Source organism: Acinonyx jubatus, chromosome E4 (genome assembly GCF_027475565.1).
Source record: "Acinonyx jubatus isolate Ajub_Pintada_27869175 chromosome E4, VMU_Ajub_asm_v1.0, whole genome shotgun sequence".
NCBI classification, from domain to species: Eukaryota; Metazoa; Chordata; class Mammalia; order Carnivora; family Felidae; genus Acinonyx; species Acinonyx jubatus.
Genome location: NC_069395.1, coordinates 51,705,017 through 51,730,409, shown reverse-complemented (window position 1 = coordinate 51,730,409; position 25,393 = coordinate 51,705,017). Strand labels below are relative to the sequence as shown.

General features: G+C 39.3%; 1 protein-coding gene across 8 annotated transcripts in view; it reads left to right on the top strand.

Annotated features, from left to right (window-relative positions):
- The window catches only part of RABGAP1L (RAB GTPase activating protein 1 like), a 755,477-nt gene that overhangs the window by 589,059 nt on the left and 141,025 nt on the right, over nt 1-25,393 (top strand). For 7 of the 8 annotated variants that reach the window (XM_027074244.2, XM_027074246.2, XM_027074243.2 and 4 more), the window contains one exon: nt 18,237-18,365. In XM_027074244.2, coding sequence (XP_026930045.2) covers nt 18,237-18,365 — 129 coding nt within the window. Of the gene's footprint in view, nt 1-8,156; nt 8,844-18,236; nt 18,366-25,393 lie in introns of those variants that run through there. The other variant, XM_015064654.3, reaches the window with a different exon arrangement.

Below are 25,393 nucleotides of genomic sequence, written 5' to 3'. Positions count from 1 at the left end.
GAAGAGGGGATAGTTGTAAGAGATGGTGAGGAGGTTGAATCAACTAGACTTGAATGATGGTTTAGAGGTGGGGGAGGGTGTAAAGGAGGACTCTGGGATGACACCCAGGTGCCTACTGTATAAATTGGGCAGATAGCAAACACCCTCAGCTGGGATAGGAAATGTAAGACAAGGAGCTGCACTGGGGAGGAAGGAATGACGTTGAACACTACGATTAAGTCACATGTGAGGCTGCATATATCCAGTAAGGAGAGAGACAGGTGGGAGCTCTGGAGAGAGGGCTGATCCTGTAGCTGTATTGTTCAGAATTAGCAGGGAGGGTATGGGTAAGATCACCAGGGTACAGATGCTGCTCTCTGAGCATAAGTTTTTACTGTTTTTTTCTGTCATTTCTTTTAGAACCCCGGACACATTAGTCCCTCAGTATACTCAAAGTGACATGACTGTAAATCCTGGTGTTTCCACTGGACTAATTTGATTAGCCTCTGGGATCAAGCCTGTTTAACTCTACTTTCTTCACTGTTTCAAATAACTCAAGTTCTATTTTAAACATTTATAGATCAGGGGTGTAGTTATCCACAAACTATGGTTGCGTTGACTTTCCACTTACTAGCAGCATGATCCTGAGCAAGTCGCTGAACTGTTCTAAGCTCAGGTGCCTCCTACGTGAAATGGTCATAATTGGTTGCTAGGATTAAATGCAGCAATGCATGCTCTAAGGGCTTAGCATAGTTCACAGCCTTTACGGGTATTGTATAAATATAAATAATAACTGTTATTATTTATACTTTTGGTTATTTAAATATCCACAAGAGTTTGTGATGTACAAGTTACTTGGTTAGGCCCTGCTTGGGACAAATACCAGTATGGCACAGGTAAAGGAGCCCACCATGCAGGAAGGACCTCTGTATACCTGTTCACTTGTTGCTATCATCATGTGACAGCCTGTGGCAGTACTGAGTATATACAGGGACTGAACTCTCAAGGGAGGTGAAGAGGGAGCAGATCACCTCTAGTGAACGCAGAGGAAAATTCACCTCCATTCGCACCATTTTGCTACCCCTGAAATTGTACTGAAACCATTGGAAGCCATGAGGCAGGGGCCAGGGCCAGGCTGTATAACCTATCACCATCATTATTTTAGAGCGTGGACTTGTCTTCAAAAAAACTTGTATGTCCCCATCTTGGCATACTCATTTCATGGAAACAAATTCACTCGCTAATGCATGGGCTGACCCATATAACTACTCCACTGAAAATATTATTTTCCATAGTGACAGCTATTAAACTACACTTAGCGTTGTATGTAATATGAAGATGCCAGAGATAGCAAATTTAATAGAGCATGGGAAGAAGGCAGAGGCAATGCACAACTTACCAAGATGAATATAGCACCTCGTTATTTTTAACAATCATGACAACGCACACATACTAACACACACATAAAAATAAAAAATAAAATGCTGATCCAGCGGAGGAAATCAAGGCACAGTCTAGATTCTATATATCATTATTTTAATCTGATCAATTTAACATAAACCCAGCCCTTGCTAACATTTATTTACGCCTCTGCTTACCTGGAAAGTAAATAGGAGCCTTATACAAACTGTCCAGGGAAGGGGATGAATGAACTGAGAGCCAGCATTCCATTTTCAAGCCTACATCACTAACATGGCTTCAAGAAAGCTGCTCTTGAGACACTGTGGCTGATCTGCCAAGGATGCAGCCTCTCTGTTTGATTGAAGAAGAGAGTGCTTCTCGGTTAAAAATTGAGAAAGCAGATGTGCTTTATTATGATAAGTGTGTGTTCAGAAGTGATTATCCTCAAGACAGGCTTTTGGATGCCCCTCTCAACTCAAATCCAAGATTCTTAGATTCTTTCATGCCAGATAGCAGGCAGGATATCAATTCCAGATGAAATAAAATAGTGAAGCACAGTTTTCCTCATAAGATAGTTGTGTTTTTGTTGTTGTTGTTAAGCGGGCTACATTAATTTGAAAGACAACAAAAAGGCAAGGTTCCCTACCATGCAACTGGGCTCTGGGACCTTGGCTTACTGGCTCTGCCTCAAGCAAGTTTTATGATTAAACAGGTCACTTACGGAACGTAAGTCTTATCCTTAATAGGATAAACATGTTAGACTTCGATGCTTTCTGGGGTCTAACAACAGCACATTATTTTGTGATTCTGTTATCATGTCTAGAGTATCCTTATCAGTGTGGGTAGTGAAGTACTGAAGGACATTGTCCAAGAAAATCCCATCCAAGAGGTAGGATTGTGAACACTTTAGAAAGATCCAGAAACCAGCTTATAGCAGGGATGGTTATCTTGGAGAAAAAGAAATTAAAACAGTCTTCAAATATTTTAATTAATGTCACATAAGAAAAGTAGACTTCTTCTGTGTTATTGTAGAATATATAACCCCAGTGACTAGAAATTTCACATTTCTGGCTTACCACAAGTAGTCCTTTCTAAACAAATGTCCAGTAATAAAATAGGTAGCAGGCTTTTGAGATGATTGTCAATAAAGGTAAGGAAGTAGAGGCAAAATGACCAACCCTCAACGTCTATAGTCATAGAAGTTCTTGCATTAATAAGGACATTATGTTAAAATTTGAGGACAAGGATATGTAGTAAGGTCATAATGATGCTACCATGATTACTCAGCATGTTATTAAATTGTTGGCGGGAGAAAGTTCTCTCTTCTATGAAACAACAACAACAACAACAACAAAAACTCCTTGTTTTTATCGATGGTTATAAGATGGTTATGCCTTAAGTCTTACAAGAGATTAGACCATTCTTAAACACTAGGTAAGTCTATAATGTTATATAGGAATCCTTTTTTCCCCTTTGAATTCCTATAAAACTGTTACCCGAACTACCCACCATGGTGTCAGTTAATTTTGTACTCCAGTTCTTCAGTGTTTGCTCTCCAGCTACAAAATAATGAGACTCCTTTCCCTGTGATATAACTTATGTGCTCAGTCTCCTTACATTTCATTTTAGCTTTTTCTTCAAGTAGCGTGCATAATGCATAAAGTTAGAGGCAGCATCTGGTGTATCTTTCTACCTCCAGGAGCATGTAGGAGAGCATGAGCAGAATCGAGACTTGAATGGCAGAGTGTGCATTGTGCAGGATTTTACATGTTTACCAGGATACCAATACTACTTACTCTGTTATCTTTATTTGACCTATTTGTTGGATCTTAGGAACCTGCCAAATTATTGAGGCTTTATCCTTTAAAAACTTGTCTGTCCAACAAAAAAGAAATAACTAGAGAGTTCACTTTTGCCTTTTTCTTTCCAAGTTGAGAAGAGCATGGGTCCTTTTCTACTAATTACTAATGTGTCAAACTGAAGAGGCAACAGTTCTAATTCTGTTTCTAATGTTAATACATTCAGAGACCTTTTTGTCTTTCTAAACCCTAAGCCAGGTGAACACAATACATTTTACCCCTCTACATGACTTCCTGGAAAGATGAAGAGAATTACTAGTTATCTAGCACCCACCCTGTGCTAGGCACCACAAGAGATTCCTTTCTACACATTAACTTAGTTTTTGAAGCAACTTGGCTATGTACAGGACATGGACATTTTACAGAGACTCAAAGAGTATGAAGTAATTTACCCATGTCATTCGACGAGTAAATGTGACTAAAAGATAATGGAATAAGCAATGTCCTGTTTTACTCTCAGAGATACGTTTAAATATCATTACTCTTGGATTATAGGTCCAGGCCAGTCTCACTAGTAGGAGCCCACTTTGTCTGAATCCATTGTGGATAACAAAGATGTGACTAGATCGTAACACAGTGTTGTTCCTCCTTTCATGGTGTCCACATTGTGCTCTATCTCCATGTTTGAATGCCTCTCTGATTTTAAGCTCTTGCAAATTGGAAAGTATTTCCTTTTTCACCTTTGTAACCCCTAAAGTAACTACTTAGCATGTTTCTTTGCACTCAGTGTTCTTAATTACATTAAGTAATAAATTAAGTCAAATATGGTCTTCATTTTACAGTGGGAGTCTATTTATGTCCTGCACATGTCCAGCAATCATGACACAGTAGAGTAGTTCAGGAAGAGCATTCCGGCACAAGGCTTTAATTAGGACCACCATCCACCTGATCCCAGCACTCCAGACAGTGGGGTTCTCTTCTTTAGACCTTGGCTTTGGGACCATTGCCTGGTCCTGTCTGCTTTTCTTTCACTGCCTCATTGCATGATTCATCCAGGTTTCCCATATTATCTTCAATTTGCTGTTGATCTTCCTGTACATATTAAAAAAAAAATCTTTGTGATGGTTTAAAAAATCTGAGAAGTCATGTATTATTAACTGGTTAATTTACAAGAGGGTTTTTTTTTTTTTTCTATCATTCATTTCATCTTTGGACTACTTTATAACTGAAACATTTATTTCTCAGAAGTGTGCTGTTCTGAGCCTCGTCAGCAATAAATAAATTACTTGGGGAGTTGGGGAGGGAGAAGAGAAAATGCTCACTGAGATGAGTCACTCTTGTAGGACTTCAAAAATGCCTGGAATCCATTCTTCCATTTCACCAAGTTATGTTCTAGAAGAGTTATTTCACCTGATATTGATCAATGGCTTATTCTCAAAGGACAACCTAAAAACAGGACCATGGTTGAAAAATTACGGAAATGTTGAAAGCAAAGGTGATGCTTTGGCAGGGGGGGATGGAGGGAGCGCTGTTTATATAGGGTGCTTTATTCTCCATAGAGTGATACATGGGAAGATGGCTTGGGCTTGGGCTGATGTCCCCATGTATACAGAACTGAATAAGTGGGTCTCTGAGATGTCTGGTTCACCTTGATGTCGAAAGGACAATGAGAGGCCGAGGAGGGACGTTACAACCTGGGATGTGTTCATTCCTATGCACGTTCTGGCCTGGCCTGGCGTGCAGAGAGATGAGACAGCTCTCAGTGTGGTCATTTCTAGGTAGGTGACGCCTTCTGGGCCCGGAGGGCCTTCTGTACCTTATCTTCCCACTGGGAATTTGATATCGTCAGCCTTTGCCCTTCTCACCAGTTTAGCATGTTCTGGGCACATGGAAACAGAGCCGTGGTTGCTCTGTGCTGTTGCTCTCTTTCCATCTTCATCCTGACTCTTAACTGAGAGTCTGGCCTGTGAAGCCCTAGGACCTGGATCCAGTTCTGCGTGTCAGCAGCTCTGCCCCCGTCCCCCATTGTGCCGGCTCTGCCTCCTCTGTTCAGTATCTTGGTTCGGAGGCTGGTAGGAATAGCCAGCTGGGCCTGCTCCCACTTCTCCCTGTTCTTCCCGAGGCTCCTCTGTGCTTTAATCCCCACGCCTTCTGCAGGGCTCTGGTGTAGCCCCCGTTCCTCAGACTCATCAGGGAAGGTATGCTCTGGACCCACGCGGTCTCCCCATAAGACCCCTGCTGCTCTCCTGGCAGGGCCCACTCAGAGCCCAGGGCTGCACCAGCACCTTCACTTCCTCAAGGATAATGTATTTTTGAGGGGGAGGATCATGGAGAGATTAGGAAAACTGAAATACAGGGTAACTTGTTTATAATTCCTCTTACGTAACGTTTCTCAAATGTGCCCAAGTATTTGCTTTGGTTTGCTCATTAAAATATCATACTTTAGGGGCGCCTGGGTGGCGCAGTCGGTCAAGCATCCGACTTCAGCCAGGTCACGATCTCGCAGTCCGTGGGTTCGAGCCCCGCGTCGGGCTCTGGGCTGATGGCTCACAGCCTGGAGCCTGTTTCCGATTCTGTGTCTCCCTCTCTCTCTGCCCCTCCCCCGTTCATGCTCTGTCTCTCTCTGTCCCAAAAATAAATAAAAAATGTTGGAAAAAAATTTTTTAAATAAAATATCATACTTTAGTTATTACATTTAATATTAGCGCATGGAGTTTTAACTTCTTTTGTGAGCATCAGAGCCAGACCATAGTTCTGAAATCTTTGGATTAATTTTGACTTCTTGCCAGAATCCATTTGGGCAAGAAATTCTTTGTTTTTGGTTTATATGAGAAAAAATAAATGCTTCTGCCAGTGTTCTTTGAACCCACGTCAGTTGCATGGAAGCGTTTCCCCTATCTTAAAAAAAAAAAAAATCAACCCAAAAAAAGTCCTATAAGCAAAGGAGTCACTGAATTGTCCCTTCCTTTGCAAGTAAAAATGTGCCCTTGTTCTTAAACAGGAAGCTTCCATGGCAGTGCTTTTCACACTTCCATAGCAGTGGTACAGTCTTTTCAAACAGAACCTCATGCAGAACTCCAGTATGTAAACAAGATAAAAATGGAACTGTTCCCTGCAGAGGGTGTGTGTGTGTGTGTGTGTGTGTGTGTGTGTGTGTGTGTGTGTGTGTAGGGGTAGGCTGTGAAAGGCCCAGAACCCCTGCCCTCATCCTTACAGCCTCCCCCTTCCAACTGAACCTACCCCACCCTGGGTAGCCCATCAGACATTTATCCAAAACCTTAGGGATCTGAAATTTATTTATTTATATGTCATATTCTAATGGTTTTGATCACTTTCCATTAAAATCTTTAGTTTTTTAAGAAAGCATTTTCAGGGGCGCCTGGGTGGCTCAGTCGGTTAAATGTTCAACTTCGGCTCAGGTCATGATCTCACAACTTGTGGGTTCGAGTCCTGTGTCAGGCTCTGCTGACAGCTCAGAGCCTGAAGCCTGCTTCAGATTCTGTCTCCCTCTCTCTCTGCCCCTCCCCCATTCATGTTCTGTCTCTGTCTCTCTCTCTCTCTCTCTCAAATATAAATAAACATTTAAAAAATTTTTAAAAGAAAGCATTTTCAGAAGAAATAAAAAGCTTGACAACAATATATAAGTATCTTTTTTAAGATATTTTGTTCATTAATACTCAAGATGTTTAACAAAAAAAATGTTTTGTTTTTATTGAGTTTTAAAAAAAGGAACTCAACAATATTCTTTAAAGGAGGCAATATTTCCCTTTAAGCCGAATTTGGTAATTAATCTATGTCTTTAACCGAGATCCTAGAGATATGCTGGTAAATATGATTCTCTTTTGTTACTTGCGGAGATCTGTAACTGTTATTTGTCAGAGCAGGAAACTAAGACTCAGAAGGAACCACCTGGGCTCTCTTAGCCCTGTTACCCTGTATCATGCTATAACTTCAGTGGAGAAACTGCTCTGAGATTCAGGGGAGCAGCTACAGAACTACAGCACCAGGATTCTCAATATACATGAGTTCATTGTTAGCTCAAGTTTAGAAACTGCTCCTAAAGGTGATCTTGTCTTTTTGCCTTCACTTGACTGTGACTATTATTCACATCAAGGGAATTAAAATCACACCTACTAAGATTGTAAAATTTAAAACTATGGACAATTCTCAGTTGTTATTAGTAGGGAAGGATTAATTTGACCAGAGAGTAGTAAAATAACATTTTGAGCTATTACCTGAATGTTTATCAAGGTCTGTGGCTTAAAAAAGTTATTACTGCTTGAGAATCCCAACTTTAGTGATTCCTTAGATGTATACTCTCATTATTATGTTGGAGGTCTTTATGTAGTATCATACTGAATGTTTATAAAAATCTTACTTTTAATTGTGGCTTCCCCTGAATGCCGAAATACCTCACATTCTAGCCTTGCAAAAAGTCGGTATTATTGCGTAAACACTGCAACTTGAGGGTGTGTCGTTTCTTGGAAGCCCAGTCTTTGCTCTCGTGCATACTGTAGCATTTTGCCCCAGACCCCTCTTCTGTGGGGATTTCAGTCCTCTAACAAGAGCTGGAAAATCCCACTTTAAATACGCAGCATAAAATCTGACTTGTATGTGTTACCGTTATTAGAAAGCAAGAGTGAATAAAGGTCAGCCTTGTGGCTGGCAGGCGGTCTGGTTTCTCTGTGAGCTTCACATGCTAAGAGAAGCTGGTTCATCTGCCTTTGGCTTTAGGATTCAACAGCAGAAGCTGTCAGACTAACACTGATTGAAGGTGGACTGGGAGGGGGAAGCACATCTGTCCAACGGCTCGCCATTGGCTTCTTATTACAGCATTCTCCCCCGAGACGCACTCTGCATGCTCATTCACCTACCTCCTCCTCTCCCCTCCCCTCCCCTCCCCTCCCTACCCCTTCATTACTGATTCACAGCGAGAGGCGGCAGCGGCAGCGGCAGCGGCGGCGGCGGCTGCGGCGGCAGCGGAGGCAGTGGCGGCAGCAGCGCTGCTTGTCACGAATCGGGGATTGCAATGAGCTCATCCTTTTCTCCTTGCAGCTTCACAACTGCCCTGGCTTCCCGGCCACTGCTGCTGCTGTCTGCTCAGACACACAGACACACGCGCGCGCGCACACTCACGCACACACACACACACGGCACACGCACACACACGCTAGACCCTTCCGAGCAGCCTGTACATTTTAACACATGTATCTGAACTCTGCTGCATCGCTCTTGGCCATTTTCTTGCATTCGATTGCTTCTGCCGGTTTTTATTTAGATCCGTGTTTGATTTCGTTTTCCAGTCTACTTTGGGGCTCTGGCACAGTGGATAATTTAGCCAAAATGTTCTTCCTGTGGAGACATTAGCTGACAATTCCCACCAGAGACTGGCTGGTGCTCCTGGGGAGACCTAAGCCTGCCTCCCCTCCCACTGCAGTTCTCAAAATTGTGGATAAGAGATCCAGCTTTCTCATTCTGGATACCTACTTACTGCTCATGGAAGAAGGGGTGCCCTGCCCAGCCCCAGCTGCTAAGCTCACACCTCCTGTCAAAAAGTCCCAGGACATGCACGACGAGAGGAGCAAGCTGGTGAATGAGTATGCATGTCGAGTGCTGGAACTTCTGGGGATGGGGCATCGTCTGTTTGTGCCTCGGCTTCTGGCGGTGAGACTGTTTTTCATTGAACTTCATTTATAGGGAATCTGCCACCCTCTGGGAGAATTCCTGTATCCCTAAAAGAGGCTTGCAGTCTCCTGTTTTCTTCTCCTCTTACGCACTCTACCAAGAAGGAAGTGCTGAGTGGCCACTGTCGTGGGGCTCTAGCTGAGCCTGGTCCATGCCACTCCTTAATTGGCTAGAGGGGATATGGCTCTTTTCTAAGAGCCCAGGGCCACATTAGTGGCATTATCTCTGTGGCAGGGGGAAAAAAAATGTTTTCTGGCTGCCTAGACTCCGCAATAAAGCAGAATACCCAAGTGCTTGATTTAGGCATTCTGTTATTTACGTCTCCAAAGGGTTAAATTTCACAACAGACATTATTGCTACTTATCTAGACTACTGTGGTTTGCATTCTAACCTCACCATTTGATTGCCAGTTTGATTTTTATTTTATTTTATGTATCTATTTATTTACCTGTTTGTTTATTATTTATTTATTTATTTATTTATTTATTTTGGATACGGAATTTTACCCCCTAAAAATCCTGGGGTTGAAAATTGAAAATTTCTCTCCTGGAATGTTTGAACTGTGTATCTATGAAGCAGCTTAAAGCTATTGGGTCTGTGCTATGAATCTGGGAAGTCTGGCTTGCCTGTTTTTTTGATTTCCTGAACAAGAGAAAAATCACTCATCCTTTCTCACTTCCTACCAAGGGTTAAAATTAAATACCCACAATCGCTGGTGCAGGGTTTCTTTTTAGTGGTTTGAGAACTATACCTAGCAACTGTTCTATAATATAATTGGTCTACAGTAGTCCTATACCATTATTTGGTAATTGAACAAGAATCATTAAGCTTTGTCTATTTTATACAATGGACTTTAACACCATTCCAGACTGTTCTTTCATTATGGTTCTGTCATATGTGATTCTTTTCAAAAGTACAGTGTTCACACTTTTCTCTCACATACTCCTCTTCAGTCTAGTTCATCTCTGTTTATATTATCGTTGCAATTACCAATTCAGTGTTCATGTATGTATTTGCATGCAAATATTTTCTCTCTTGTATAATCATAACAGCATTTTAGGTAGCTGTGTACGTGAGGGATTTTTCACCCCGAAGAAAGTCTGTTAGTCATTGCAAGATGAAGTTAGAAGCAGTGACCAGCATACAATTTGGGGGGGTTGGTATTTTTGAGAAATCGTTTCCTTGCCATTCAAGAGAGAAATAGAAAGAACCCAATACATATGTTTTCATGCCCAAGTGAGGTCATCAGTGCTTACTTAAATTTTGTTTCCCTGAATCACGTTTTTCTTAATAGAAGAGAAAACTGAAGATTTATGATTCCATTGAAAAGGAATTTTTTAAGTGAAATAAAAAGCATTTTATTCAAGAGCTTTGATGCTATTAAGTGCGAAAATGTATTTCAACAAGTACATCCCTTTGAAGAGTCAGTTCAGATTCTTAAAGACTCCCTAACTTTGTGATTCCAGGGCTCCACTGTTAACTTTCCAGTAATCTCCTACTGCCTTTCTTTGGCACCTTATACTTTGAGTGCTTTGAAGGAAAACATAAATTTATAACTAAGGCTGTCTCTCATACTTAAATCTGCATTAGGGTTCAATTTAAACTGCCTCTAGTTTAAAACAAGTTATCGGCAATTAAATCCACAAAGAATGGGTTCACAAGCTTCAGATGTTGCGGAAGTCACGTGTATCTGTGTGTTGCGACCATACAGAGTCAGCTTGGTTGCCCCATTAGGTATCCAAGGTAGTAGTATATCCCACGGGTTGTTTTGGGCTCTCACATGCCAAAACATAGGTAATGGTGCCATTGACATTACATGTGAAAAGTATTTACTGAGTTGTCCAGAGGGTCATTTGGCAATCTCTGACTTTGTCGTACAATATTGTACATAAAAGATTGTACATAATGATAGAACTGGGGTACTTTCCAGTTTGGGAAAATCACATGCCCTTTAATTAGCAATATGGCTGTGAATTGAGATCAGTTCTCGAATGAGTTACTGCTTAAAGTTTAGTGTGTACCAGGAGGAAGTACAGTTGTTCAGCCTTGTGTTATTGGACTGGCTAATGATGTGGGATCGATGGCTAATCTGCACAGGGTGGTCCTAAGAGGAATCCTGCCACGTGCAGTCCTTTCCATTGCCACTCAAGAGGGCAGGCACTGAAGTTTCAGTTTTTAGCTATGTTTCAGACATGAAGGTGTAGAAGTTAAACACATGCAAATATGTTATTTTACTTTAAAGATCCCAGTAGTTTTTTTTTTTCCTGTAAGTTAATTGTTGTGATGAACTGATCAAATTAATGAAGATTTACCAAGACAATGCTGTGGATTTAGACTTAGAGCCTATTCATTGTCCCCTGATTCACAGAGGGACCACCAAACTGCCTGAACACCAGACACATTTGAAAACATTTTTTTTCAAGTTTTTATTTAAGTTACATTTGAAATTTTGGCTTCTTGCCCTTCAAAGATACGCCTAGTAAAGAACAACTTAATAATAATTTACCTTTAATAAATAATACCTTTAATAAAGCAGGTACAAGTGCTTCATTTTAGATATTACCACAAGGCATAAATTCTGTGCACAGACTCACCAAACACACGTTTCTTTGGTGAAATTAAAATACCAAAGCAAAAGATACAGGTATCCTAGATACCAGCTAAGTAATGTTTCCCTCTTCTAAGGCCTGTGCTTCCAAATGATTCTCAGACTTCCAAAAATATGTCTCCACTGAATAGAAATTCTGTTAGACACTATAACTAAAGGAAGAAAAAGCCATTTGTGGTGAAAATAATGAAGGTGAGAAAGAGAACCATTCCTAGATTTTTTTTAAATAACCCCCTAAAAAAATCAAACCTAGAAGGGCTGCTTCTTAGAGGCCCTTGAAGAAAGATTTATCATCCACGAATCGTGAGAGGTTTGGAATAGAAGCATCAGGAGCTAACACCCAAATGTTAGAACTGTTCCTTTCCACCCACCCTGCCTCCTTAAAAAAAAAAAAAATCACTTTGACATGTGATACTCTTGCGCTGAATTTTTCAGTGGGAAAAACACACTCAAAATGGTATCAGCAGTGACACATAGCTAGGGTCCATACTCTGTAAGTGTGTGAAATTTGAAGAAAAGGGAAAAGTTTTCTTCTACTCATGTTCAGAATTTCCCTTTCTTCTCTTTTGATTTCATTTGCTGTTACATGTTGTGGAAAGTTATGATCACATCATTATAAATTAATATCAGTCTTGGCTATGGTTTCAGTACTGATACCCTGGGCACTGTACACAGTGAATCCAAAGGAGCATTGATGCTGAAATGAAAAACAGAAGCAAGTATGTCTCCCATTTTTACTTTTTTTTTTAACTGCTGCAAGGGTTGCTCGTTCAAGAGAGATTACAACTCTTAAAATTTAAAGACCCCAATATAAAAGTTGCCATGCATACTTCTGATGCCCTTCAAAGTGTAAAAATCAATTTTTATGTCAAAATAAGTATGAAATATACTCTCTAATTTGCATTTTATTAATTATGACTGATTAATACTGGGTGTGCTTAAAGTAGAGCTTTTACGAATTTATGGAACAAATCTATGCTGGTGTCTATTATGTGCCTGGGAACTTGCTTACTTCATTTTACTGGGGGAAGTAGGAAGGATACCTAAATTAACAACCTGCTTTAAAAATCCTACTTCCTTTTTCCCTCTGGATATTTCTCTTTACCTACTTGAAAGGAAATAGAAGTAGGACTTGAAATGTTTTCAGTTGTTCTAGTAATCTTTATATATAATTCTATTCAAATGAAGAATGAAATAATAGTCCTTTGGAGGTATAATTGATAAACATGTTTTGTATCATCACTTAAGAGAATTTGACAGAAAGTTTGGGGAGCAAAAGATGAGTATCAAGAGAACCACTAGTTTTCAAAAGTTATTTATTCTTATTTAAAAGCCGGTAAGGTTCTCTGTGGTTTTTTTAAGTTTATTTATTTATTTTTGAGAGAGAGAGAGAGAGAGAGAGAGAGAGAGAGAGAGAGAGAGCGAGCAGGGGAAGGGCAAAGGGAGGGAGATAATCCTAAGCAGGCTCTGTGCCATCATCACATAGGATCTCTATGAACCATGAGATCACAACCTGAGCCAACATCAAGAGTCAGACACTTAACCAACTGAGCCACCCAGGTGTCCTGAGTACTCGATCTTGCAAGTGAAGAAAACACATCTTTGCTTCTTAAAATTTCCCTAACTCTTGTCTGCGTTACCTTCTGGCTAACATTACTTAACAAATAATGTCAAGAAAGTAATTGCATTTTCATTATGCTACTCTTCCCTCACTACCTTTCTGAAGGCAATATAGAAAAACTCTAAGAATTTCCCAGTTGAAGATCAGCCTTTCCTTTAAATCAGTTCTTCTAGCCTGACAGAATTCTATGTAGTGAGCACAGAGGAATAATGGTATCCAGAAGCTGGCCCTACCTACCTACTTTTGAGTATTTGGTTTGGTTCTTAAAATGTTAGTCTGCCTTTTCGGGGTGCATTTTTAAAGCTTGGGTCTTATCACAAGATCATATGTTAAGCTTCTCTTCATTGTAAGGATAGACAGCATTCATACAATTGTAAACATAACCATTAATTAAGTTTATATCTCTGTAGCCAGTTTATTAATAATTTGCATGTGTGAAGTCATGTTTTAGTTTTTTGGAAAGCACCACTACTTATAGTTTGGACTAATACTGTTACAGCAATACTTGACATTTGTGAAGCATATATAGTCAACATACGTACAATATGATTAAAATTTTGTTAGATATATGTGATGTGTGTGTGTGGGGATGGTAAAAAAAAAAGATTGTAAGCAATGTAACAAAATGTTTTTTTAAATGTTTTACCACCACTGGGTTTTTTAAATGTGTGGGTGTGTGTGTGTGTGTGTGTGTGTGAGAGAGAGAGAGAGAGAGAGAGAGCGCGAGAGCTAGCACGTGTGAGCAGGGGAGGGGCAGAGAAAGAGGAAGAGAGAGAATCCCAAGCAGGCTCCTGGCTGGAGCCCAAGGCAGGGCTCAAACACATGAACCATAAGATCATGACCTGACCTGAGCCAAAATCAAGAGTCAGATGCTTAACTGACTGAGCCACCTAGGTGCCCCTGTAACCAAATGCTAATTATGTTTATCTCTGGGTAGTGAGATGTGTTAGGCTTTTAAAAAAAAATTTATTTTTTGTGGGGGGGAAGTGAATATGTAATCAATAAAAAACGTATAACCCCTACTATACAGGTAGATATACACACACGTATGTAAACAATCCAAGAGTTTTTAAAAGCGTTTAGAAAACAAAACAACTCTGATAAATTCTCAGTGAGGCATCCACATTTTTTGCAGAGCAAGAGGTATCTATTCCTCAACTGTAGAGGGAAAAACCTCTCAGATACAGCCTTCAGAAAATGGAAAGTTACCCTTGTAAATTTACAACCTGAGTATAGCATAAGAAGGTATTTGGAGGTGACACAATGATTATGGAAGTCTCTTAAAGACAGAAATTTAGAGGAAAAAGCCCATCGGAATCAAAGTAGGATTGCAGATTGTTTCCTGGGGCAATGGCACACGTTGTTAATATCCTTTTTGCTTACTGGCATGATTTTTACCCCATGGGGCTGTCTTATGCCATATTTTTTAAAAATTCACAATGAAATTAGCTTTATTTCAGTCCATGGAAGAATATAAGTTCTTATAACTTCCAGACTGCCTGCTTTCTGGAATTAAAAATGTCAGCGAGAGGAGGGTACTGTTTTTAGCCACTAAAATATCAGTAGCTGAACATACCTGAGCAACACAGAGGCAGCCTTCCAAACTCTCATATCTTATATTTGTTTTGGGTTCACAAAATGCACTCATATGACCTAACTCATTTCCTTCTCAAATACTCGAGGTTAAAGATGCTCCCTTTTTGAAGTAGGACAGGAGAGACAGAGGCCACACTGTGAGTTAGTCAGAGTTGGCGTCAGAATTTATTTCATCCTTTGCAGCCTTGTTTGTACCTTTAATTGCCAACTACCTTCTAGAGGCTGGGATTAAGGGACTGAATAATACGCAGTTTCCACACGTGTCTGCTTGAGTCTTTCTGCTCCGTGATTGTGAGAGCTCCTCTCCAATGGGGCTTAACAGAGGTGGCCAAGCCATGGGATCCACAGCATCCCTGACCCCAGCAGTGTCTTGGAAAGGACAGTCATAGGGCCCTCTGAATTCTGGTTTCCTGAGACTCAGCCCCACCCAGATGGAGATCTTCTGGCTACACGCCCCTCCCCCCCACCCCCCGCCCCAGAGTATAGCCACCTTCCAACAGCATCTCTTTCTACACGGCATGTCTGACCAGAGGTCACATGTCACAGGCTGTATGATTGTTCATCTTGAGGCCTCATCTTTCTGCTTTCACATGAACTCCAAGACTGGACTTGAAATTAGGCCTGGGGCAGCATGAGAAAATTAGGTAATCATGCTCCTGCCTGCAGACAAGGAACCACACCACCATTGGGGGCATCTGTTGCCAGGGAACTAGAGGTTAGTTGCACTGAAAATCAAGCAATGCCCTCAGAAGCTTTGGGGTTCTGAGGAAAGCTGTTAATCCTGTTTCCCTACAAACTCTAGAAGCAGCCTGTCTTGAATTTTCCTGATGATCACCAGAGAGCTGATCATCAGACCCAGTATTACAGATGAAAAAGGAAGACTAAGGATATAGTGTGTCCAGTTTATCTGGTAGCTGGATGCTTTTCCCAATAATTGAGCAATTGATATCTTAGTCAGAGAAGGCCTCTTTTAGGCTGAAGTTCCCGATAACTGCCTTTTCCAAATAAGTTAAGGTGAGTTGATAACACTCTATCATGATAAACATTCTCTCTACCACTTACTGCCATCGTGTTTGAGTGTCCGTGAGGGAGGAAATAAATCTGAGAGGTACTGAGGCTTGTTTTTTCCACTGCCAATATTAGCCTAGCTCTACTTTCTGACTACTAGTTTGGATGTAAAGCTGAAGCAACCTAGTACCCTTGTGAAAATGCCTGGTGGATGAATTAATATATTCTTTTATTTCATATGATTCTGTTTAAAAGGGAGGGGAGATGAAAGCAGAAATTCATTCAGTAAATTTTAATTGAGAACCTTCTATATTCCAGTTAATAGTTTTATCACTGTGAACACAGCAAAGAACAAGACAGACAAGGCCCCTTTCCTTAGGCGGAAAGAGATGTAAAACAGAAAAATTAGTTCGTGGAAAATTACTTGATGGGCTGGGGGTGTGGGGGGGAGAATTTAAGTGCTTAGAAGAGGTCTCACTCTGATCTTCCACTTGAGCTAAAATCTAAATCACAGAAAGTTGCTCTCCTTATGAAGATCTGGGGAAAGATGATTCCAGGCAGAGGGAACAGTAAGGCGGTTGCGTTCAGCAATGAACTTGATGTGTACAAAAAAACGAAACAAGGCCAGCGTGCCTGGAGCTTGAGAACAGGAGGGGGACGTGGTTCCAGATGAGGTTGGAGGGGAAGCACGGGCTCCAGATCATGAAAGGTCTTGCAGGCAGTGGTAATGATACTGGATTTTATTCTGAGCACAGTAGAACCACTGGAGGGCTTTATACAGAAGAACCACATGATGTTAAAGGGTATTGTCTGTCTATGATAGGGAAAGTGGGCTATGGGGAGCCAAAGTGGAAATGGGGAGACCACTCAGGGAGTTACTGCAATGGCTCACCAAAGAGATGACAATGGCTTGGACCAGGGTGGTGAAGACAACTTGGGCCCTGTCGTCAGCAGGAATTTCTCCAACTTCCTTATACTCTTTCGGTACAGCTGTTAAGGTTGACCAGGTCTACATTTGAATCGAGATAAAGTGATATTTTGAATTAGCACATAGTTCTATGATTTCTAAACATCTCGGTTGCGTTTTTTTGTTTTGTTGTTTTTCATTTTATTACTGAGGTTTTTGACAATTAATTTCTGGCTCTTGAAACACCTTATTTCTCTTTGACTTACTTCTGTGTACCTAGTCTGCTTTAATCCATAATTTGTATCATGGTGTTTGCCAAAGATTGCTGACAGTTTTTTAATAAAATACTTATTGCTTTTTTTTCATTTTTAAAACAAAATTTTTAATGTTTATTTCTGAGGGACACAGAGCATGAGCAGAAGAGGGGCAGAAAGAGAGGGAGACATAGGATCTGAAGCAGGCTCCAGGCTCTGAGCTGTCAGCACAGAGTCCAATGTGGGGCTTGAACCCACAAACCACAGGATCATGATCTAAGCCAAAGTCAGATGCTTACACTGACTGAGCCATCCAGGTGCCCCTCATTTTTTTTTAAAGTAGGCTCCACACCCAACATGAAACTTAAACCCACAACCCCAAGATCAAGGGTCACAGGCTCTACTGACTGAGCCAGCCTGGCACCCTTTATTGTCTTTCTTATTACAAAATCTTTACTGCAGCAAATACAGCAATATATAAGGGGGGGGGGGGGGGAACCATGATCCCACTATCTAGAGAAACCTTTTATTTCCTTTCAGTCTTTTTTCCATGCATGCATGGATATATTCATTTCTAGGTGGTTATTTCTTAAAGAAGTAAATTTTGCAAACAGTAGTTTTCATACGAAGTTCAGTCATTAAGTGATTTGTTTTATTTATTTTTTTCATGGCATTTTTTAAGGTGGGGGATCAATTTCTTATTTTCTTGAACTGTTGTTGTCATTAGTTGAAAAGTCCTCCCATTAGGTGTTCCTTATGTAATTCTAATATACTTTACCTTCTCTATATCTTCAGCCAGGTTTCTTTTTTTTTTTTTTGTCTTTTTTTGAAAAAAAAAAAATTAAGTTTATTTATTTATTTTGAGAGAGAGGGAGACAGAATCCCAAGCAAGCTCTGCACTGTCAGCACAGAGCCTGACACTGGGCTTGAGCTCACAAACCATGAGATCACACCCGAGTCAGTCACTTAACTGACTGAGTAACCCGCCACCCGGGCACCCCAAGCCGGGTTTCTAATAATACCCTTAAAATATCCAGCAAACTAAAGTCATAGATCAGAGTTACACATTTTTTGCTTTTCTTGCACTTTTCCTTCTCAGAGCTATAACTTGGTTAGCTTTGCTGGGATCCACCATTCTAATCTTTAGGTTATATAAATTAAATATGTTAGCCTGTTAATTCTTATATTGTGTCTAGGATTCATGGTGACTTATTTCAGCAAATAGTAAAGGGGCTAGAAATATGTTCCTAAAAACTTATGGAACTAAGTTAGATCTTAGCTACAAATGTGCATTCAGGAAAACAGAAATTCATTTTTCAATGTATTTGTCCTGAGTGCAGGCTAAAATGTAATGATAATTCTCGGAATTATTTTGCAGACCTCAAAGGAAGATCTTCTGCAGGCTGATTTTGAAGGTGCTTTAAAGTTTTTCAGAGTTCAGCTTCCAAAAAGATACAGGGCTGAGGAAAATGCCAGAAGATTGATGGAGCAGGCTTGCAATATTAAGGTAAGATACATGAATTTATATATAATAAAGATACAACTTGAATGAAGAAAGAATTATTTAAAACGCTTTCTCTGTACATTGCTGGACTTTGGCTATGTTAGGGTGATAGTATGTATGAACTAGTCTCAGACTTTTTTGTGAGGCTGATATGTATAAAATAACTTCTAGTAGGACTTGGAGTGAAAGTTAGTAGGTTCAGATTGTAACAATAGGAAGACAAACGTTTATCTTATAGGTAGGGCTCTAGAATGGGCCACTGTGATAGTGGTTTCCATGGCAGCAGACTTAGCATTTAGCTTTTGGCCATCTGTTTTAGGATTATTTACAACAAAGCAAGAAAAGCCTGCTTAGACAGTGCTTTCTCTTCTCTGAGGGACTTGGAAAGCTTTGGATGTTGATTTGTCCACTTCCACCCCACATCTGCAAAATGGCTATCGATACATTGCTCCTTATCATATGCCTAATAAAACTAAGTGAGATTTATAAAATAATTTGATATGGAAATTTCTATCCAGGAAATTGTGGGATCTGATTAGAGAACACATTTAAAAAAAAAAATTGGAACCAATTTACAAGTGTTAATTCTTGTACCTCTGGAAAATACTCGGGAATCTTCTTAACCTAATCTAAATACATAAATAGAAATTTCCCTTTTGAACAAAGAGACAGAGATCCCATGTCTTACAGACCTTATGTTCTTACAGAAGGAAACAGACAATAAATGGCTAACATAATAAGTAAAGAATGTATTTAATGTGTTAGAAGGTGATAAATAGCTATGAAAAAAGGAAACATCCAGTGAAATAAACAAGACCAGATTGAGGAGGAGAAGGAAAGTTACAGTTGTTATTAGGTAGTCAGAGTGGGTAGACCTCTTTAAGAGAGTGAAAGAAGGGTTAGCCATGGAGATGTCTAGGGGAAGAGCATTCCATCAAGTTCAAAGGTCCTGCCGCTGGCTCATGCCTGGTGGGTTGGAAGAACAGCAAGAAGGCCAGTGTAGCTGGAGTGAAGTGAATGAAAATGAGAGCTATAGGAGAGGAAGTTCGAGAGTTTACAAGGAGCCAGCGAATGTAGGAGTTAGGCTTTACTTTGGGTGAAGCGGCTAGCCCTTCCAGAGTTTTGAGTGGAAAAGTGATATGATCTGTCTGAGGTTTCAGAGGATCACAATGCTTACTTACTGTGTTGAGAACAGACTACCACAAGGTAAGGGTGAACGTAGGGAGATCCGACAGGGGTTTCTGCAGTAATCTTGTTGAGAAGTAATGATAGTGTTTGCCCGCTGAGAACATTGGGGATGGAGATGGAGTGGAGATGGAGGTGACTGGAACCTGAGTATATTTTGAAAGAGAACCAAGAGGATTTCATGACACATTAGACATGGTTATGAGAGGAAATAGGGAGTCAAGATGACTCCACAGATTTTGGATTAGGCGACAAGTAGATAGAATTGCTGTGGAGTTATTAAACTTATTACTTCCAATGTACTTTGACATAGACTTCATCTAAGCACCATACCTACTTGAACACTTTTTTTGGTGTGACACTGTTTTATTTTAACTTATTTTGAAGTAAATTCTAAATGTTAAAAAGTCCAATTCAATGTTGAAAGTAAATAACTGGGAATAACTGGGAAGAAAAACTATATTGTCTTTCAAGTGAATTCTATATTCAAAAAAAAAAAATCATTTTCCAAAGATATCAAGAAAAATAGGTCTCTGAATCTTCATCCTGGAATGCAGACTTTTAAAGCCTTCAGGACTGATTGTTTTATTTGGCTGGGCCAAATGACTAAGCATGAGCCACATTTGTCTGTGGACTTTGAAAGCACATTGCAGTGGCCATTGTGACTTTGATTGAATTTTGTGGGACGTTGGTTTGAAAGACAGACTTCAGCCCCTGATTGTTCCAGAGCTGTCAGAGAAAAGTACTGTAACTGGAACAGTGCTGTAGGAATCTGTTAAAATAAAACATTCATTTCTAAGAGTGAAAAATTAGAGAGTTAGGAGAACTAGTAAGGTAGAAAGCTAAATGTCTTCAAAGGAAATTTGGTAGCATTGGATAATCATTGATAATGAAAAACCCAGGAAAACAATTCAAAATTATGAGATACATAGGGAAGGATTTTTTTTTTCAATATAATTTATGAAGCCACTTAGGGGTTTTAGGCAACTAACAATTGTCAGGCTGGAAACATGGGATCCGAAAGACACAGAAACTTAAAATGTTAGAAAGTAAGTTCAAAATATGATCAGAGTGGACCATTTCTGGAATGAGTATGTCCAACCAGAGTGACTTGCATGAAGATGAACAGGTAGACATGAATTGTTATTTCAAGTAAGAATGGCGTTGATTTTGTTTTTTGTTTTTACGTTTTGCTTGGGGGTTTGTTTTTTGTTTTTGCATTATCTAAGGAAAGTAACTTTTTCTTGGGTATTTAAAATAGTACTCACAGGACACTAGTTTTTATTATGGTATAATTCACATAACATTGTGTTTGTTTCACTTGCAAAATTTGTTTCTTGGGGTGAGGACTTTCAAGATCCACTCCCTTAGGTACTTTCAAACATGCAATATGGTACCAACTATGGTCACTATGCTGTATGGTACATCCTCATGGCTCGTTTATTTTATAATGAATAATGTCATCATTTTATAATGAAATTTGTACGTTTTGACCCCCTTTACCTACTTTGCCCCCTCCTGTACTCCCTGCCTCAGGCATCAATCTGTTCTCTTATATCCATGAGCTTGGTATTTTTGTTTTGTTTTTGTTTCATTTTGTTTTGTTTTAGATTCCACAAATAAGTGAGATCATACGATATTTATCTTTTTTCTGCCTGACTTATTTCACTTAACATAATGCCCTCAAGTGCCATATTGTGCCCAATGGCAACATTTCATTCTTTATTGTGGCTGAATAATATTCCATTGTGTACGTGTACCACATTTTCTTTAGCCCTTCATCCATCAGTGGCCATTTAGGTGGTTTCCATTACTGGCTATTGTAAATAATGCTGCAGTGAACATAGGGGTGCATGTTATGTTTTCAAATTAGTGTTTTCATTTTATTCAGATAAACAACCAGGAGTGAAATTGCTGGATTGTCTAGTAGTTTTAATTTTTAATTTTAATCTAATTATTTGAAGAACCTTCATCTTCCATTGTGGTTGCACCAGTTTACATTGCCACCAACAGTTGCACAAGAGTTCCCTTTTCTCCATATCCTTGCCAACACTTATTTCTTATCTTTTTGATAAGAGCCACTCTAACAGGTGTGAAGTGATATCTCATTGTGATTTTGATTTGCATTTCCCTGATGATTAGTGGCGTAGAACACCTTTTCATGTACCTGTTGGTCATTTGTATGCCTTCTTTGGAAAAAGGTCAATTCAGATCCTCTGCCCATTTTTTAATTGGATTGTTTGGGGTTTTTTGCTATTGAGTTATATGAGTTCTTTATATATTTTAGACATTAACCCTTTATAAGACATATGATTTGCAAGTATTTTCTCTCATTCAATATATTGCCTTTTCATTTTGTTGATGATTTTCCTTTGCTGTGCAGAAGTTTTTTAGTGTGATGTAGTCTTACTTGTTTATTTTTCCTTTTTTTTTGTCTTTGTTTTTTGATGTCAAATCCAAAAACAATCACCACCAAGACCAATGTCAAGGAGCTTACCACCTATGTTTTCTTCTAGGAGTTTTATGGTTTCATATCTTATGTTCAAGTCTTTCATCCATTTTGAGTTAATTTTTGTGTATGGTGTAAGATAGTGTTCCAGTTTCATTCTTTTGCACATGGCCTTCCAGTTTTCCCATCCTCCTTTATTGAAGAAATTGTCCTTTCCCTCCAAGATATACAGTCCTGGCTCCTTTGTTGTAAATTAATTGACCATATATGCATGGATCTATTTCTGACTTTTCTATTCTGTTCCACTGATCTACATGTCTGTTTTTTAAGGCTACTACCATACTGATTCGATTAATTTGGCTTTGCAATATAGTTTGAAGTCAGAGAGTGATGCCTCCAGCTTTGTTCTTCCCTCTCAAGATTGCCTTGGGTATTGGATCTTTCCTGGTTCCAGAGAAATTTTAAAATTGTTATGTTTCTGTGAAATATGCCGCTGGAATTTTGATAGAGATGACATCGAATCTATAGATTGCTTTGAGTATATGGACATTTTAAAAATATTAATTCTTCTAATCTATGAGCATGGAGTGTCTTTCTACTTATTTGTGTCTTCAGTTTCTTTCATTAATGTCTTTTAGTTTTCAGTGTACAGATCTTCCCTTGGTTAAATTTATTCCTAGGTATTTTTTGATGCAATTATAAATGGAATTGTTTTCTAATTTCTCTTTCTGATAGTTTCTTATTCATGTATAGAAATACATATAGAATACACGCAGAAATACATTGATTTTTGTATCACAGGACATCTTTTTAATTTATAACACGGTTATGAGGCAGATGTGAGGTGAAACTCAGAGAAGGAAGACGTAAGTAGTACAATATCCAAGCACCCTGCTGGAACTAGAGCATAGGTTTCCAACCTAAAGTTTTAAAATTGTGTTTAAACTGAGACCTACATTTTAAAATAGCTTTTATATTAAAACCCTGACCACCCAGACACATCTGAATAAAAACTTACCCTTGTAATTTGTCATGCACTCTGATGTTTCCTCTTCTACTACTGGTTTGTATTTTCTGTCATTTAAACTCCCCTCCCCCCAAGAAAAGTCTTCAAACTGAAAAGGTAGTCATGACCCACTAACTGGATCTCACAACAGCTTGCAATATTGAAAACACCCTGAGGCCTGTCATACTGTTCACACCACCTCCCCCTTCCTCATCCTGATAGGCTGCAACTTGTAAGAGGTGTTAACAGTGAATAATGGAAGTAGGGGTGTGGTGAGAATGTGAGTCATTATGCCATCATTACAGCAGGATGTGCTAGCAACTGGAAATTTTAGGAACAGAGGATTGAGAGATCAAGGCTACGCGTTAGACAAAGGTGAAGGCAGGTAGGGAAGAGGTAAAAAAGTTGCACTCACCATTTCTTAGGTATAGCCTTGAGATTGAAGATAGAATGTTGGCCAAACATAATGAAAATTGTTTTAATTTTAATTATTCTCAAAGTTAGGATCCATGTATGGTTTTATCTTCTTTGAATGGACATGTTCTCATTTAATTAATTACCCAATGAAATGAATCACTTTCCTCTAACTTTTAAAGAACTAGGTGATCAGTGATTTCAGTGAACAGACTGGTTTTAAAATAGGTAGGAGAGGTGCAGGTGAAAAATAACTTACTAGCCCTGTATGTGGTTTATTTCTGTGAGTGTACCAACAAGATGTATTAACAAACCCCACTGGATTAGATAAATAACTTTATTCTTTGAAAAGCTGTGTAATAGTAAATATCAAAAATGTTTTTGTGTTTATTTTTTCTGATTTAAGTAACATGTTTTAAAATTTTCAAATATCTCCCTGCTCCTATGGTTTCAGACAGTTTAATAAAATCAGGAAATATGCTGACCCATCAGACTTGATTTGAAAAGTCATATTGAATATACACTTCCTCGGGTTTTGTTGAATATTGTTATTCAAATGTTACCTTGTAGTAACAATTTCTGCTATTACAGACCTTCTTAAACTTGATTCTTGGCTTCGTGGACTCTAAATCAGTAGAAATTTTGATTTCTTTATACAAGCATATGAGGATTTTGTTTTTCCTGGTAAGAGACTATATACCTTTTATTAGATTCTTTTAATCTTTTAATTTTTTAAATATTTTTATTTATTTTAGAGAGAGAGAACAGGAGCAGGGGAGGGGCAGAGAGAGAGGGAGACACAGAATCTGAAGCAGGCTCCAGGCTCTGAGCTGTTAGTCCAGAGCCCAACACGGGGATTCAACTCATAAACCATGAGATCAGGACCTGAGCCAAGGTTGGACAGCCAACTGACCGAGCCACCCAGGCTCCCCTTATTAGATTCTTAAGAGGAATTCAGTGACTCAAAAAAATTAACCTCTATATTGTGGAACAATCTTAAACTTGTTAAGTAAATTGATATTTCTGTAGAGCATGTAAGAGTTTATGAATGGGTATCTACAAATATTCAAGGGCTTATATATATAAACTTTATAATTCTTGACCTGTCTTTTTATATATTTTTATTCAGTATCATTTATATTATATTAGGTTGAATTGATGAAATTGCCATTCTTTTTGGTAAAAAATGTCAGATATTAAACATTGTATATAATTTAATTCAGTATTTCATGCCTCCATGTGATTCAATGCTATGTATGATGTTATCTATTCAATGCTATAAGGATGAAATACTAAAATTTTGAGTCTTTTAATTATAATGGAATTCATTTAGCTGCCGTTGCTCTCATAGGAATAAAGAAAAATAAACTAGAAGAGTAAAATACCTGTAGTAGAAGTTAGAGTACTGTGTATACCTTACTTCTATGGACATGTAAACTTTTCCTAAGAATTACTCTCTAAAGACTGGGAAGCAAGTCTTGTCTGTTTTCCTTCCTTCCTTCCTTCCTTCCTTCCTTCCTTCCTTCCTTCCTTCCTTCCTTCCCTCCTTCCCTCTCCCCTTCCTTTCCTCCCTCCTTCCTTCCCTCCCCCCTTCCTTCCCTCCCTCCCTTCCTCCTTCTTCCCTCCTTCCCTTCCTTCCTTCCTTCCTTCCTTCCTTCCTTCCTTCCTTCCCTCTCCCCTTCCTTTCCTCCCCCCCTTCCTTCCCTCCCTCCTTTCCTCCTTCTTCCCTCCTTCCCTCCCTTCCTTCCTTCCTTCCTTCCTTCCTTCACTTTCTTCCTTTCTAGTTGATTTTTATTTGGAATAATGTTGCACATGCCTCATTTGTGATGCACCTCATTAGTAGCAAAGTTCATCACATCCTCAAAATATTCTGTTGCGGGGGTGTGCCTGGGTGACTCTGTTAAGCATTCAACTCTTGATTTCAGCTAAGGTCTTGATTTCAGGATTGTGAGTTCAAGCCCCGTGATAGGCATGGAG